The sequence below is a fragment of the Miscanthus floridulus genome, chromosome 10 (genome assembly GCF_019320115.1).
Source record: "Miscanthus floridulus cultivar M001 chromosome 10, ASM1932011v1, whole genome shotgun sequence".
Lineage (NCBI taxonomy): Eukaryota > Viridiplantae > Streptophyta > Magnoliopsida > Poales > Poaceae > Miscanthus > Miscanthus floridulus.
Window position 1 is genome coordinate 80,062,058 of NC_089589.1, and position 15,150 is coordinate 80,077,207.

At 44.1% G+C, this 15,150-nt stretch overlaps 2 protein-coding genes across 5 annotated transcripts; one reads left to right on the forward strand and one right to left on the reverse strand.

The window, feature by feature from the left end:
• The first annotated feature begins 7,644 nt into the window (after nt 1-7,644).
• LOC136486799 (uncharacterized) lies at nt 7,645-13,093 on the forward strand. Of its 4 annotated transcripts, XM_066483814.1 has the most exons (11): nt 7,645-7,778; nt 7,853-8,110; nt 8,618-8,638; nt 10,146-10,255; nt 11,036-11,104; nt 11,741-11,856; nt 11,957-12,011; nt 12,095-12,215; nt 12,303-12,350; nt 12,448-12,542; nt 12,629-13,093. In XM_066483814.1, the coding sequence occupies exons 2-11, from the start codon at nt 7,969-7,971 to the stop codon at nt 12,725-12,727; spliced, it is 876 nt and encodes a 291-aa protein (XP_066339911.1). In that variant the 5' UTR covers nt 7,645-7,778; nt 7,853-7,968; the 3' UTR covers nt 12,728-13,093. The 4 variants fall into 4 exon arrangements, with proteins under 4 accessions (XP_066339911.1, XP_066339913.1, XP_066339912.1 ...); XM_066483816.1 differs by lacking the exon at nt 8,618-8,638; XM_066483815.1 differs by lacking the exon at nt 7,645-7,778 and having other exon boundaries at nt 7,794-8,110.
• Nucleotides 13,094-13,134: 41 nt separating this feature from the next.
• Nucleotides 13,135-14,610, reverse strand: LOC136486798 (pentatricopeptide repeat-containing protein At5g66520-like). The gene has a single exon (XM_066483813.1). The coding sequence runs from the start codon at nt 14,602-14,604 to the stop codon at nt 13,135-13,137; it is 1,470 nt and encodes a 489-aa protein (XP_066339910.1). The 5' UTR covers nt 14,605-14,610.
• Between the last annotated feature and the right edge of the window lie 540 nt (nt 14,611-15,150).

The window sequence follows — 15,150 nt, forward strand, 5'->3', positions numbered from 1 at the left end:
TGCAGCTAGCCAGCCATCCGGTGATCCGCGACACTGCCGTGTAGCCGCAGCTGGGCACAATAATGGTTGTCCCCTCTGTTGCGCGCAGGCCTGCTTGTGAGTGCAACAGGGAACACACAGCTTTGACTCCAGTTCGGCTAATTTGGACCCACGTTTTAGGAACTGCTCGTATTTTGTTTAGCCCTGATTCCACCACTAATTATTTCAGGATCAAATATTGTATAAATTAGCATAACATTCTAGGTTGGAATCGTTCCAGGGATCTATTCCCTGAGAACCGAACAAGCCCTTAGAACCGAACGAATCATTGCCTCGGTTCTTTTTCAAAGTTCGGTTATCTGAACCTAAAAACCAAAATTCATATGACTGTGTGCAATTTGTTTTTGGGTATAATTTCAGTTGGTCTTTGTCGAATTGACCAATGAGTGTACACATACGTATCCAGAATTTCACAGAAATCAAGCTCGAGGATTGACTGGCTAAAGTTAGCTGCGCTACTTTCATAGTTGGTTCATATATAGAGTTGAATGTGCAAATATCTTTTCCTGCTCTTCTCTCAACCAATTGTGTAATTTGCTAACATGCGAGGGAGGCACCAAGGAGATTTTAGCAGCAACCCTCCTGATGTAGACAAGGTCTGATCTTCCGAAAGGTATGATAGCGTCGATTGATGGAGACTCGACGTTCACGATCTAGGCTTCGAACCAAGACTGATTCGGACCCCCGCAACCGTTACACCACTGCTTCATTGATTATCAACCACACGAACGCGATTGACCTTGCCGGGAAAACTTTTCTGCAAGCGAATCAAGAACACAAGCAAGAACAGGATAAACGCAACCTGAAATTGCAAATAAATATGAGGCTTATGATAACGAGAAGGAGTTCAAGTCTTTATTCGAAAGGACTAATCGCCACAGGCGAACAAGATCAAGAACTGAGGCCCTGGTTCACAGCAAGCAGCCTTGGCGGCACAGTTGCAGCAAAACAATGTATGTTTCACATGAAAATCAAGAACTAAACAAAACCCCAAACCCTAAGGAGAGCGACGGCTGCTATTTATAGAGTCTTGGGCGTCACCCCCCTGGACGCGCCCCCTAATGGGCCCAAACATGATACACGGTCCAACGGACCAAAAGACGGTGTCGCAGCACCCTGGTAGATTTTGGACGCTGACTTGTTTCGATGATTTCCATTGATTCAGAGGGTCTTTTGATGTGAGACCATGTGGATTGGCTTCCTTATCAAATTAGCTTTCCAACCATATGTGGATCATCGAAAACGGAGTCCGGATGCGTTCTAGGTGACTAGTTTAAGGCAGACTGGTCCTGAAGGCCGAGGCAGACTCGAACTTGAGTTGTTTTGGGCCTCCGCCTCGGGGATTCGAACCGAATTAGCCTCGGACCTACTTCTTGACTTGGACACCCTTGCTGGCCTCCTACTCCTCCATACCATGCGCTAAACATGGGCATATGCATGGGTGTCGTGTCCTCATCATCCTCCCATTCTTGATGAAAAGTCGTCATCGACGTCGATTGTGCTAGAAACTGATCCTGCACAACATAAAGGAGAACGGGGTTGCGAAGACAAAGGGAACTGAAATAATTGTGAGAAGAAACGTGACCATATTTTCAAGTTTCTAGTATGTCATCTCACATAAAAATTTCAGCAAGCATGTAGACTACATGATCCGAATGCACAAAATATATGCCAACACTATCCTACAAAAGATTAGAACTAACCAAAGACAATGCGGGAATAGATGGCCTAGCAGACATAGGTAGCAACCAGGGACGAAGCTCGGAAAAATTTAGGAGGGGCTAAACAACGGCAATTAGTAAGAAAAGAGGTTCAACAAATCTCAGCCCCTCCTACCTATACATCTACAGCTGAAATTTCAGACAGCAGCTCTACGGGGCTTTGCTTGCTAGCGAGCGGTAGGGGGGCTGGAGCCCCCCTAGCCCCACCGCTGGCTCCGTGCCTGGTAGCAACCAACAATGCTTCCCTTCTTGGAAGTGAACTTGTTCCTTTGAGGAACATGAGAAAACATTTGTATTATTATGGCTGTCCTCTAAACGATCATAATCTTGTACAATAAAAGGAGAATTTATATTACTACGAATGTATTCTCGATGCATCATATATTGTCCCTTGTTGTTATATTTGCCAATAACATGATATGTATATTTAGAAAATCAAGGCAAATCAGCATATTTAAATAGGCTCTCCTCCAAACAATCTAGGTTACACAAAACATCAAATTTAATATAACCCAAAGTATGTAAAGAAGATAATAGTTTGAACTCATCAGTTTTAGTAGCAATATGAATAACATGTTTATTTTCAGCACAAGTGACTAGTTCCAAAACTTGTAAAACTGAGGCATCATCAACCAATTCATCTTTATCACAAGGAACTTCAAGTAAATTATTATGGGACAGAGATAAATCAAGAGAGGGTTCCACTAACAATTGCTCTATGATAGCATAGTTTGTGGAAGAATTTAGTATATTAAAACAATTCTCACCTTCCGTGAGTGTAGCACCATAGACATTACCTGTGTTCTCAGCAGGAGTAATAGGTGCATTATGAAGTGATGGTTCTGAATTTGCATATGAGGTTGTGAGCTCCTTATTTTCTTCCATGTCATCCTCTCGCTTATGTATATTATCCTGCACAAGGTTAGTCATAGCAAGAGGAATAACAATAGACTCTTCCTCTAAATGGTGCACCTCATCATATGAAGTCAAAATAGGAGGTGGATTAATAAAGGTTTCTCGCATAAGAAGTTTCATATCATTCCAAGTTTGAGGTTTATCAGAAGGATCTAAAGAGTCCCACCAAGATAAAGCAGAATATCGCAAAACACTAGCTGCATTTTTTACCTTCCTCCTTGGACACATAAAACGAGTAGCAAATATGTTATCGATGGTAATTTTCCACTCCATGTACTCATCAGCACATATACCATCATAAGTCGGTGGATACGAACAACCTGTCATTGTTAGAAGACAGCAAAAGATAACACAAAAGTATTATCCCTATCAACTACTTAGGTTGTGGACAAGAAAAAACAAGGCACTCAACTCTCAAGCGTCTTACCACGGTCTTACAAGTGTTCTTACCAAAACAACAGATGGTGCAATCGGTCAGTGACTATGATACCGTTGTAGCTTGAGTGTAACAGTTGCAAGGCGAACCTGTACTTGGTTAAAAGAAAGTAGAGCTTGGACAGACACAATATAGTAGCAAGGAATAGCAAAATTCGTAACTAAATAGCAAAGCTAAATAAGTATCCCAAATACTTGTCTTAGTTGTTGGCCTACTCACGTTCTAAGTACCAGATGTATCAAGTGATGTGAACAACAGGAATATGATTAGGAACAAAGTAGAAATCAGCACACGCAAACACGGCTCAAATGGCGCTATCTATGTGCTCCTCTAGATATTGTTCCACTTTTGCCCCTCTTTTTTTCTCTATTTTTGGACTGTCGTTGTTTTTTGGGATTCTTTGACTTTTTATTTTTATTTTTTTGATATTTTTTCTTTACTTAGGAGCACAAAAGAAGCAACCACAAAAAATATGAGCTTAAACAAGTGAAAGGCGTGGCCTGTGGAATTTTCAGAAGATGTGCTCAAAATCGATAAAAAGCTTGTGACTACGAAAAGATGATCTTGTGACCAGTTTTTGGCCAAAATAAAAATTTTCGAGCCCGACAAAGCGGGAGACGGACGGATCTGAAATTTTTTTGATCGATTTTGATATATGGAACGTCGAAATCCGAGTTCGTATGCGAAAACTAGACCCGTTTTACAAACTGACTCCGAATTAGAGGACAAAACGAGAACAATACGCGCAAAATTAGTCACGGCAGTAAGGATTTGATGAAAACAGTGAAGACAAGTATAACAAATTAAATGACATGGACTAGAGTTTGATGGATATAAAGAAAACACAGCAAGACTTGAAGGTGTTCACGGATTATGATGAAAAATAAAGGGAAAAACACAAACTGGACACAAACTTAACAACGCAAAATAGAGACAAAATTGCACGGCACAACGAGGCTATAGGACAGGGAATAAGTGGCAGTGTATATTTTTTTAGGCTTTTTGTGGGCTATAGGTAATGCAAAAACAGTAACAATCTAAAGGAAAAAACAAAGTTATACCTAACGGGCAACAAGGTCTCTGATACCACTTGAAGTAGACAAGGCCCGATCTTCCAAATAGTATGATAGTGTCGATTGGTGGAGACTCGACGTTCACGATCTAGGCTTCGAACCAAGACTGATTCGGACCCCCGCAACCGTTACACCACTGCTCCGTTGGTTATCAACCACGCGAACGCGATTGACCTCGCTGAGAAGGCTTTCCTGCAAGCGAATCGAGAACACAAGCAAGAATGGGATAAACGCAATCTGAAATTGCAAATAAATATAAGGCTTATGATAACGAGAAGGAGTTCAAGTCTTTGTTTGAAAGGACTAATCGCCACAAGCGAACAAGATCAAGAACTAGGGTCCTGGTTCACAGCAAGCAGCCTTGGCGGCACAATTGCAGCAAAACGATGTCGGTTTCACATGAAAAACAAGAACTAAACAAAACCACAAACCCTAAGGAGAACGACAACTGTTATTTATTGAGTCTTGGGCGTCACCCCCCTGGACGCGCCCCATGATGGGCCCAAACACAATACATGGTCCAATGGACCAAAAGACGGTGTCGCAGCACCCTGGTAGATTCTGGACGCTGACTTATTTCGATGATTTCCATTGATTCTGAAGGTCTTTTGACGTGAGACCACTTGGATTGGCTTCCTTATCGAATTATCTTTCCAACCATATGTGGATCATCGAAAACGGAGTTTGGATACGTCCTGGGTGACCAGTTTAAGGCAGACTGGTCCTGGTGGCCGAGGCAGACTCAAACTTGAGTTGCTTTGGGCCTCCACCTCGGGGATTCGAACCGAATTAGCCTCGTAACTCCTTCTTGACTTGGACACCCTTGCTGGCCTCCTACCCCTCCATACCATACGCTAAACATGGGCATATGCATGGGTGTCATGTCCTCATCACCTCCTCCCCCAAAAAAATTGCCTCCTAAAGCTCGTTGAGCACCAACACTAGTTCTGGTCATTGGTTAACATAAAGGAACAAGGAGAGGAGATTTCTTTTTGTGATCCAAAGCCAAAATGGCACAAACAAGGAGATATGGGATTTGTAGGAGCACACAACGACCACCAAGGAAGGCTTGGTGTCAATGTGGGTTGAGCAAAGTTAGGTTGTAGATAGGAACTAAGAAGAACCATGAGAGTTTTTTCTAGTCTCTAAAGTGGAAGGTTATTACATATGATGTTTTGGTTCTTCTTGTTCTTTATTTGTTGGCTTTCAAGTTTTTTTGTTTGCTTTTTGTCAAGTTTGGTGGTTGCTAATGTTTCTAGTGGAGGATCTATTGCTTTCATATGAGGCTAAGAGGGACATGCATGGAGATGGTCCTATGTTTGTGGTTGACTTCAAATAGAAGCTATTGATGCATGGTGCAAAGACACAATAAAAATTTGAATTGTTAGGAGGCTAACAATCACCACTGATCTTGGATCTTTCTCCTTCTTCTCCTCCTCTACCTTCTTCCCCTCCTTCTAGGGACAGAGTTAGACTTAATCATTAGAGTCAGTTGACCCTATAGACTTTTGAAAATGCTATACAAATTGGCTATTAACTAGTATGTTTAACTCATGATTAGTGAAGCTAACCTTGGTGGTTCTAGTTGCTGGCTCCGCCCCTAACTCCTCCTGCTGTTGTCGATTCTGCTTCTTCTCCTCCTTCTCTTTCTCCTCCTACTTCGTCTTCTCCTCTCCTTCTTCTTTTACTTCACCTTCTTTTTCTCTTAATTATTGGTCTTTGCAAGACCGAGAACATAGACATGTGTCATGTCCCTTCATGCATTGTATTAGAAGTAATGGAAGCATGTCACATGTTAGAATCTGCGTAACTCATGTCGAAATGAATACTTAGTGGAGGTAGTTAGAATGTTACCAATACATATGTTGTAAATTGTGTTTCGTACATGTTAGTTGGTGATATGTCATGAATATAGTTTTTTTTCAAATGAGCTATACCTCAACCATATTTTCTGTTTGGCCTTCGCACATATCATTGTCGGGCTCAGATGGAAATTGACTATAGTAGTTCCTTCACTAGTTCACAAAGAGATCCACCATAATAATCATTTCTATAGGCGGTTTATTAAGAGACTCCCATGTAATTATCATTTCTATAGGCTAGTCTTAGACTTTAATAAACATTCTTTATAGGCATTTCATAGATCACAACATGTATTTTTTCAACCAATGGTCATGTTACATGATTTCTACAAATTGATAGATACTATCAAAAACCGACTATAAAAATACTTTAAAACCATCATTATTGTTGGGAGTTAGCCCAATAGTGGGTCATCATCCCCTTTGCCTGATAATTGTCTTTATAGCCTTTTCTAGAATTGTCACACTCCGAAAGTATTACAAAGAGCGAGATCCTCATAGTACTGAGGACCACTTCAGCCTTTGCAAAATGAATGCTCTTCCAACACCAAGGGTTTCCAGGCGACGACGTGAATGAGTAATGTCACGGGGCAATGTAATTCCTGTTGTAACCTCGAATATCCTAAGAATATAGTTGGTAGGTCTAGGGCATTTTGTAATAATTGTAAATAAAGTGACCCATTAGCTCCCTATATAAATATGTACTCTATCATAATAGATGGGGAGAGAGAAGAAAATAAAACCCTGATGTGTTATCTAACTCTTCATGTTTTTCGAACTTTGGCCCCGTTCGCTTCGCTGAAAAAACAAGCCGAAACACTGTTCCGACTGATTTGTTGTGAGAGAGAAAACACTGTTCCGACTGAAAAACAAACTGAAAAGTACGGATTATAAGACAAACGAACATGACCTTTGTTGGGAGCAAAGTTCTCTTGATGTGCTATCTAACTCTTCATGTTTTTCGAACTTTGTTGCGAGCAAAGTTCTCTTGCTCCCCCCACATCGAAGAAGCTTTGAGATTTTCGATAACCCAACAACTAAAAATGGATTTTTGTCGTAGTGAGGCCTTGTTTAGTTGGGTGAAGTTTGAGATTTTGGTTACTGTAGCACTTTCGTTTTTATTTGGCAATTAGTATTCAATCATGGACTAATTAGGCTCAAAATGTTCGTCTCGCGATTTTCAACCAAACTGTGTAATTAGTTATTTTTTTCGTCTACATTTAATACTCCATGCACGTATCGCAAGATTCGATGTGATGGCTACTATAACACTTTTTAAAAAAAGTTTTTTGAACTAAACGGGGCCTAATTCTCTTACTCATGTATTGATGACGAAGGGCCGATATAAGAAGGTTTATATGCGTCTTTTTTGTTTTTCCTATTATATTTTACATATAAGGTGACTTGAAATGTACCCTTAAATCCAGTGGCCTACCGGGACCCTGGTCCCACCACCAGAACCTAAACATAATAAGGAAATAAGTATATATAACCCTAATCTTGTGTGAGAACATATAAGGTAGGGAGAGAGAGACGTACAATCAGAGAGGGGATCCCAATAAAAAACATTTTTTAAAAAGAAAAAAAAAACTATAAGCCGGACATTTAAATTGGAGCCCTTGTGCCACCAGGGCGTGGCGACAAGCCACAACGCGACGTGCTTCCTCCCCGGAACAGCGCCACCCAAACCACGCGACGAGCCGGCGACCGCCGCCGCCGCCGCCTGCCCCACGTCCGTCCAGCACCCTCCCCTCTCTCTCGCTTTTCCTCCGCATTATTCTCACGCGCTCCTCCCATCTTCCTCAGCACCCCGCGCGAGAAGAAGAACCCGTCCGACCAGCGCGCGGAGGTGACCGGCCAGCCGCCGGCGCCGGGTTACGTGCAGCAGCAAGCAACCCTTAGCTGCTACTACAAGGCGGAGAATGGAGGCCGCGGCAGCGGCTCCAGGGCCAGCGGCGGAGAGGGACCCGGAGCACCACCACGGATGTCTGGCCGTCAGGACGTCGCTGCCGCGGTGCGCCCTCGGCGCCGGCAGCGGCGGCTCCTCGCTGCCTGGATCTTCCGGTGAGTACAACGTCTCTCCTGACTAATCCCCTTCCCTTCCTTGTGATTTGTCCCCCCTTCGCAATGCGTGATGCCTGCAGTTTGTTAGTCCCTTCTCTTCTTCCGTTTGCGTAATTCATCTAGTAGCAGCTATGGAATCTTTATTTTTACCGCTGTCTATTTACGGCTGGTTTAGTTCCTCTCTAAAAATTTACATCACGTCCCATCAAATACCGGACACGAGTATTAAATATAGACTAAAAAAATAACTAATTGTATAGATTACGACTACTTTGCGAGACGAATATTTTAAGTCTAAGTAGTTTATGATTTGACAATGTGGTGCTAAAGTAACACATATGTTAATGATGGACTAATTAAGTCTAATAAATTTGTATACAAGTTTACCGACGAATTCTATAATTTATTTTTTTATTAAGATCCGAACATCCAGCACTAAATGTGACATCCAAAACTTTATCCACTGGATTGAAGCAAGTCCTTACTGTCTTCTTGGTGTTCTTGAAGCGGCGAATATTCTCCTCTGCGGTGGGCCTCGCCGTGCTGATGAGTTCTCAATGATATTCCTCTGTTCCTGCAGAGTTCATTCATCACTTCTTTTCTTGCACTCTTTTCAGGAGCTGTTGTAATCCTTGCAGGGGCCGGGGCCGGTCCTTTTCTTTTCACGACTTTTGCTGCATTTGGCGTTCTTTTCATCTTTTGGGCAATGTCATTTTGCGGCGTATTGATGTTAGCACCTACCCCTAATTGGTAGCAGGACGCTGCGATTTTCCATGGAAAAACAGCCAGCACTGCATGTGCCTCTCAATCCTGTACTTGGTGTCGCTTTTGCCACCATTTAGCGGCCTAGGTGAGGCAGGATAAACCTAGAGAGAGGAACTAATCATGGTTCTTGTCCTTTCTCCTTTTTCAGAGGCTAAAAAAGCATATTCTGGGGCCAAAATATTTGTACCCAGTTTTGTTTGAAGTTTTAGTCGGCCATTAGTTCCCACGGTAGGATGTGAAACTTTGTTGATTAGTAAACATGGAAGTATACGTTATTGCCGATGTCTCCATGTTTGAAAGACTCGCATAAGAATATTAAAAAGAAAAACTCGTACTTCCTCATTTTTTCTCTTCTTTTTTACAATTTGTATTGTAGTGAATCCTAGCATTGTTTTTTAAATTTTTAGGTTTTTATCACTTCAGTCCCTGAAATAAAATGTTCAGAGTTTCTGGTTAATCTATCGTTTCCATAGTGTTTAATGTTTGCCGCGGTCACACGGTACTCTACCAGCATTTTCAGTTGTGCTCCGAGTTGCAAGATTCATCTGATGCCGTCCTCTCCCTTTCCCTGCTCATTTTGGTACTAAATGATGACGCCTTTCTGCCTCAAAGATACACATGACCAGCCACATCAACCACTATTCCGAGAAATAATTCTGAACCATCAGCTCAGCTCAACAGCAAGGCAAGCCAACAGTTGCTTTGCCTTCTGGACATGGCTTCGTTGGGCTCACACGTCTCTCACCGGTGGGAAGCATCCGATTTGGTAGGAAATCTGGGCGCTGATAGATCCATTGGCGGATTTGTTGGGCAATGAAAACAGTGGTTGGTGAGAAACTCTAGGGGCTGTTTGCCTCAGATTAAGAACATTGTCATGTACTGTGACCTCATGTTAGGGGTGGTATCAGTTTGGTAGGATTCAAAAATACTTGCTCTGTCTTCATCCTATCATGATAGATCCATTTCAGTATAATACTAAGAGTCCAAGCTAGTATTTAAGATGGCTTACAAGGCTAGTGTCAATAGCTCTGAGATCCCTGGCCCCGAAGAATTTTTGGCTCTGGGATGCTGGGGCAGCTAGCACTGTGGGCCAAAATTGCCAGTTCTGATATTCCTCCTGTCTCAGCTCACCTTTTTTTTTGGTTTTTACTTTTAGTCTAGCACATATATAGATGATATCAAGTTTGGGACATATGTACAGCTGGTTTTATGAGAAATACATGTTTCATGTTCACTGATCATGTGATGTAATGTGATTGTCCTTGTGCAGATGAAGCGTCATGTGGATCACCGAGATGGATAGGGAGAGGCCTCTCATGTGTGTGCATCAAGCGAAAAGGCACATGTGAAAGAATATGCATGAACCTCACACCAGTGCAGGTAACAGACTAACAGTTAATTATTAGAATTATTTTGCAAGAGTTTCTATGGTGGCAAATGACCACTCAAAAAGGACTTCCAAGACTTTTTCCTTTAAGCTAGTATTAGTTTATTACAATACAATGAGTATTTGGTGGTCCTGTGATTTCAATGTACAATTTAAACTCTGAAGGATAGACATAGCAAAATAGGTGGTCCTGCTAAAAAAATTATCTAGAGAATGTCTTTTCGTATGCCTCAAGTATTTTTTGGGGGGGGGGGGGGGGGGAAATCCTTAATTGCAGTGTTTCTGTATCCATATCTGTTATAGACTCCTTTGTTGGACATACCTATAGGCGTCAATCACGCCAGCCAGCAGGCCCAAGCAGTGGCTAGGCTGGACTCTTTAGTAGATTAGATCAGGGAGAGATTAGATTGGAGTTTGTTTAGGAAAGTGCACCTATACTATAAAGGGGCACCTTAGGAGATTGTAATGGTTATCGAAGAAGGAATAAACTCTCCCTGGTTATCGGGGTGGGAGTTTCCCTTCGACGGTGGCGTCGAGCGCTTCAGCCGCGCCCACCGGAGAAGAACCCACCGCCGACGTTCCTCGCTACCCCTTGCGCTCCAATTCCCAGTCCAGCCTTCTCCTCCACTCTCCTCTCCGTTCACCTCATCGCAGGCGCCGTGTCAATATCACATATTGGGTTAAAAGTAGTAAAGCTAACGACTTCAACAGGCAAGCTGCTTAATGAGGCTGAAACCACTTGTTATTCTATTCCAATTGCTGGTAATTTGCAGGAAGAAAGGCTTCAGAGATTGAAGCATCGCATGAAGGTTTACTTTGATCCATCTAGACGAGATCACCAGGTGAGATTTCTGCCATAAGTACAGTAAATGTTTCATTCTTTTGATTAGCTCTGCACTTGCTCTTGTCAATATAATGTGGGAAGTACTGAATTGCATAGAACAGTTGCTCCAAAAAGAATTGTATTATTTTTCATGATTTGAAATAAAGTATAAGTACTTACCTTTCTTTGCCACTGGGAATCTTGTGCTTTCCTGGACTGGACAGCTGCTCGCATCGGTACTTCTATATATGCATCACTTTCAGCTTGAATACTTTAACAATGCTACTTCTAAGAACTGAGATCATTAAATCAGTCTATGCACTTGGCGGCATAATTTTATGGTATTGAGTCATACATATATGATGGCAATTAGGAACTAAAAAGTTATGCAAAATGTTTAGTACTGCACAATCAGTTTGGCATTAGTTTCTATACATGGATATTTATGTGGTACAGCATAAAAATATAATTATGCAGTACTAAATCATGAAAATTATGCATATAGTAGAAATCAGCAAGTACACATTTCTTTTGCAAAATGTTTACGGCTGACTTCTCAGCTTGGCAGTAGTTTTTGCACCTGGGTAGTTATGTCTGTTTATTTCGCTATCTCAATCAACTGAACCCTGGTAAGCAAATATACTAACAATGACAGGAAGCTCTGAAAGCTCTTTGGCATGCAACATACCCTGATCAAGAACTTCAAGGTTTGATATCTGAACAGTGGAAGGACATGGGTTGGCAAGGAAGAGACCCATCAACTGACTTTAGGTAGACAATGACTGATCCGAACCAAAATTTCTGAGAGTACCTTTGGAAGTGCATACAGCTTTTAGTACCAAATCAAGTGACGTTTGAATACATGTGACAGAGGTGCAGGATTCATATCTCTGGAGAATCTTTTGTTCTTTGCCAAGACATTCTCCGTAAGCACTATGTACCGGTTGTTTCATTATTTGAAATTCCTCTAGTCTTGCTGGTGAATAACAATCATATTTTACTTCCACAGGCCTCATTTCAGAGACTTCTAAAGAAACAGTGTGGTAACAGAGCCACATGGGAGTACCCATTTGCAGTTGCTGGTGTAAATATTACATTCATGATCATGCAGATGCTCGATCTCCAGTCAAGTAAGGACTGACCCAAACTCTCCAATGCCACATGGGTATGATTATAAAAATGTGGTTTTCTGAACACAATGTTAATGTTAAAAACAGCTAAGCCAAGAACATTTGTGCGAGCCATTTTTATCCAAATGCTCTCAGGTAGGACTGTTACAGTTGACTTTTTCTTTGTTTTTTGCTCTGACATGTGAAAATACCATCAGTATCTAACAACTTGCCCTTGATTTCCTTGTCCCAGAGGATGAGTGGGCATTTGATCTGCTCTACTGCGTCGCATTTGTTGTGATGGACAAGCAGTGGCTGGACAAGAACGCGTCTTACATGGACTTCAATGTACGTTCTGCGTATGCACATTTCATCCTATGTTTCAACTCAGTGCAAATCTTCTACTGATCTCATGTTTGTGATGCCACTACCAGGAGGTGCTGAAGTCGACAAGAGCCCAGCTGGAGAGGGAGCTTATGCTGGACGATGTCATCCGCATCGAAGACATGCCATCATATAGCCTGCTTTGCTAGTAACCAAAATACCGAATTCGCTGGAGAACAGAACTGAGTTGATGGTTCAACTGTATAGGACCTCCCTTTCTCTGATTTCTGGGAGAAATTTTTTAGCAACAAATTAGAGTGATGATGTACTGGTATCATGCTGAATTTGGGCGTCTGTACTCTGTAGACAACTCATCTGCATATTTACCATACCGAATTAGTATTGCTGTCATTCGGTGCTAATGATGATGATATGCATATTCTCAGAAGTGTTGCAATGCTCCGTATTTGTCTACACACTTGTCAGCTATCTAATATTGATCCCTTAGATGCATTTGATCCATCCATTATTCTCCTAGCTGCATCATCTTTTCTGGAGATTGTCACAAACTTGCAGCAGAACTTCACTTCATGAGCACAAAGCCCCAACCGGGCAACTAGACAAGCACATTCCCTTGCGGTGGCGGTGACTCTGGTTGCTCCAGTGACCCATCACCATCAACTGCACTTGCCCCAGGGATCTTAGAGAGCCGTGCTCCCTTCATCTCCTTCCTCAGCTTGTCCACGTCCTGCCACCTACCAGCCTCGGCATACAAGTTGGACAGTACCACATACACTCCATGGTTACTGGGATCCAGTTTCAGCATCTCCACCGCTGCCCGCTCTGCAATCTCAATGCCACCGTGGTTCTTGCAGGCTGTCAGGAGTGCTCCCCATATCATGGTGTCCGCCTTGCATGACATTCTCCGTATCATATCCTCTGCCTCCGACAAGAGGCCGGCACGACCAAGGAGGTCCACCATGCATCCGTAGTGCTGGATTCCTGGAGCGATCCCAAAGTCCTTCTCCATGGACCTGAACAGCCAGCGGGCCTCGTCCAGCAGCCCTGGATGGGAGCATGCCGAGAGCGCCCCGACGAGTGTGGTTGCGTTCGGTGGCACACCCTCCTGCTGCATCCGCCTGAAAAGGTCGAGCGCGCGCTCGCTGTGCCCGTGGTGCGCCAGCCCCGAGATGAGAGCGTTCCATGCACCCGGCACGCGCCGTTCTGGCAGCCCGTCCAACACTGCAAACGCCTCCTTGATTGCGCCATTTTTGACGTACATATCGATCAACGCCGTGCCGAGGATGGTGCCAACTGCCATGCCCCGTGCCACCATTAGGTCGTGCACGTGACGCCCCATCTCGAGCCCGCCCGACGCCGATCGTGCGCACGCCGACAGCACCGAGGCCAGCGCGGCGCCACCAGGCTCAAAGCCCACGCGAACCATCTCGTCGAACGCCGCCATCGCGTCCTCGTGCCGCCCGTTCTGCGCGTACGCGGAGACCATGGTAGTGTACACGGCCGCGTTCCGCTCGGGCACCCCGTCGAACACCCTGCGCGCGGCCCGTAGGCGGCCCACCACTGAGTAGCCCCGAACGAGGCCATTGGCGACGTAGGCGTCGAGATGGATCCCGTGCCGGACCGCGAGCGCGTGGAGCTGTTCGGTGACGGGGAGCGGGAGCGGAAGGCGCGCGGCGGCCTTTAGGAGGAATGGGAAGGTGTGCCGGCCGGGCGCGAGGGCACCAGTGACGAGTAGGCGGGAGAAGAAGGGGAAGGCGGCGGCCGGGTCCGGGGAGGAGGCGAGCACGCGGAGTGTGGTGTTGAGCATGAAGGAGTTGGGCGCGCAGGGGAGGGAGGAGAGGAGCGCGAGTGCGGCGGCAGCGGGATCTGGGGAGAGCGCCGCGTAGGCGGTCAGGAGCCGGGACGCGGCGAAAGCGTCCTCGGCGAGGCGGCCGGAGACGATCATGGCCGCGTGCACGCGGGCTAGGGCGCGAGGTGTGGCGCAGCGGTCGGCGAGGAGGGAGAGGTTCGGGCGGAGGCTGACGCGCGCGCCGACGGCAGCCGCGACGAGCGGCGCCGAAGGCATATTTGGATCGTGCGTGTGCCTTCGATGTTCGATAGATGGCAGGTGCCGAGCGGAAAAGGCAAAATGGTAATCGGAGGTGGACAACTCGCTCAATCAGTTGTTTTGAAACAACTTTTTTGTGTGTGTGGAGAATAAAGAAACTTTATATTACTTCAGATCTCAACATGAGTCCTGCTGGATACATTGAGATAAAAAGTTAGTGATATCATGCAACCACGTACATTCAGAATTTGAAAACAAAGAAAACTTGGCTGTATAATGCGTGTAGCTATGTTTGCTTCCCTTCTTACATGAGCCAAAACAAAATGTGTGCATTGTTGACTAACATCTTGGATTTGATTTAGCACTGGAATAATAGCACACTTATTATTAGTTCTAGAATTCTATAGCACCACTAATTCTTGGCAATCCATTTCAATAATCACCTTTGATAGCTTGAGATCCTTTATAATTAGCATCGCATCACGATAAGCATAAGCTTCAGCAGCAAGTGCATCAGGAATCGACCCATGTTGTTTACATTTGGCTGCTACGACTTGAACTTTT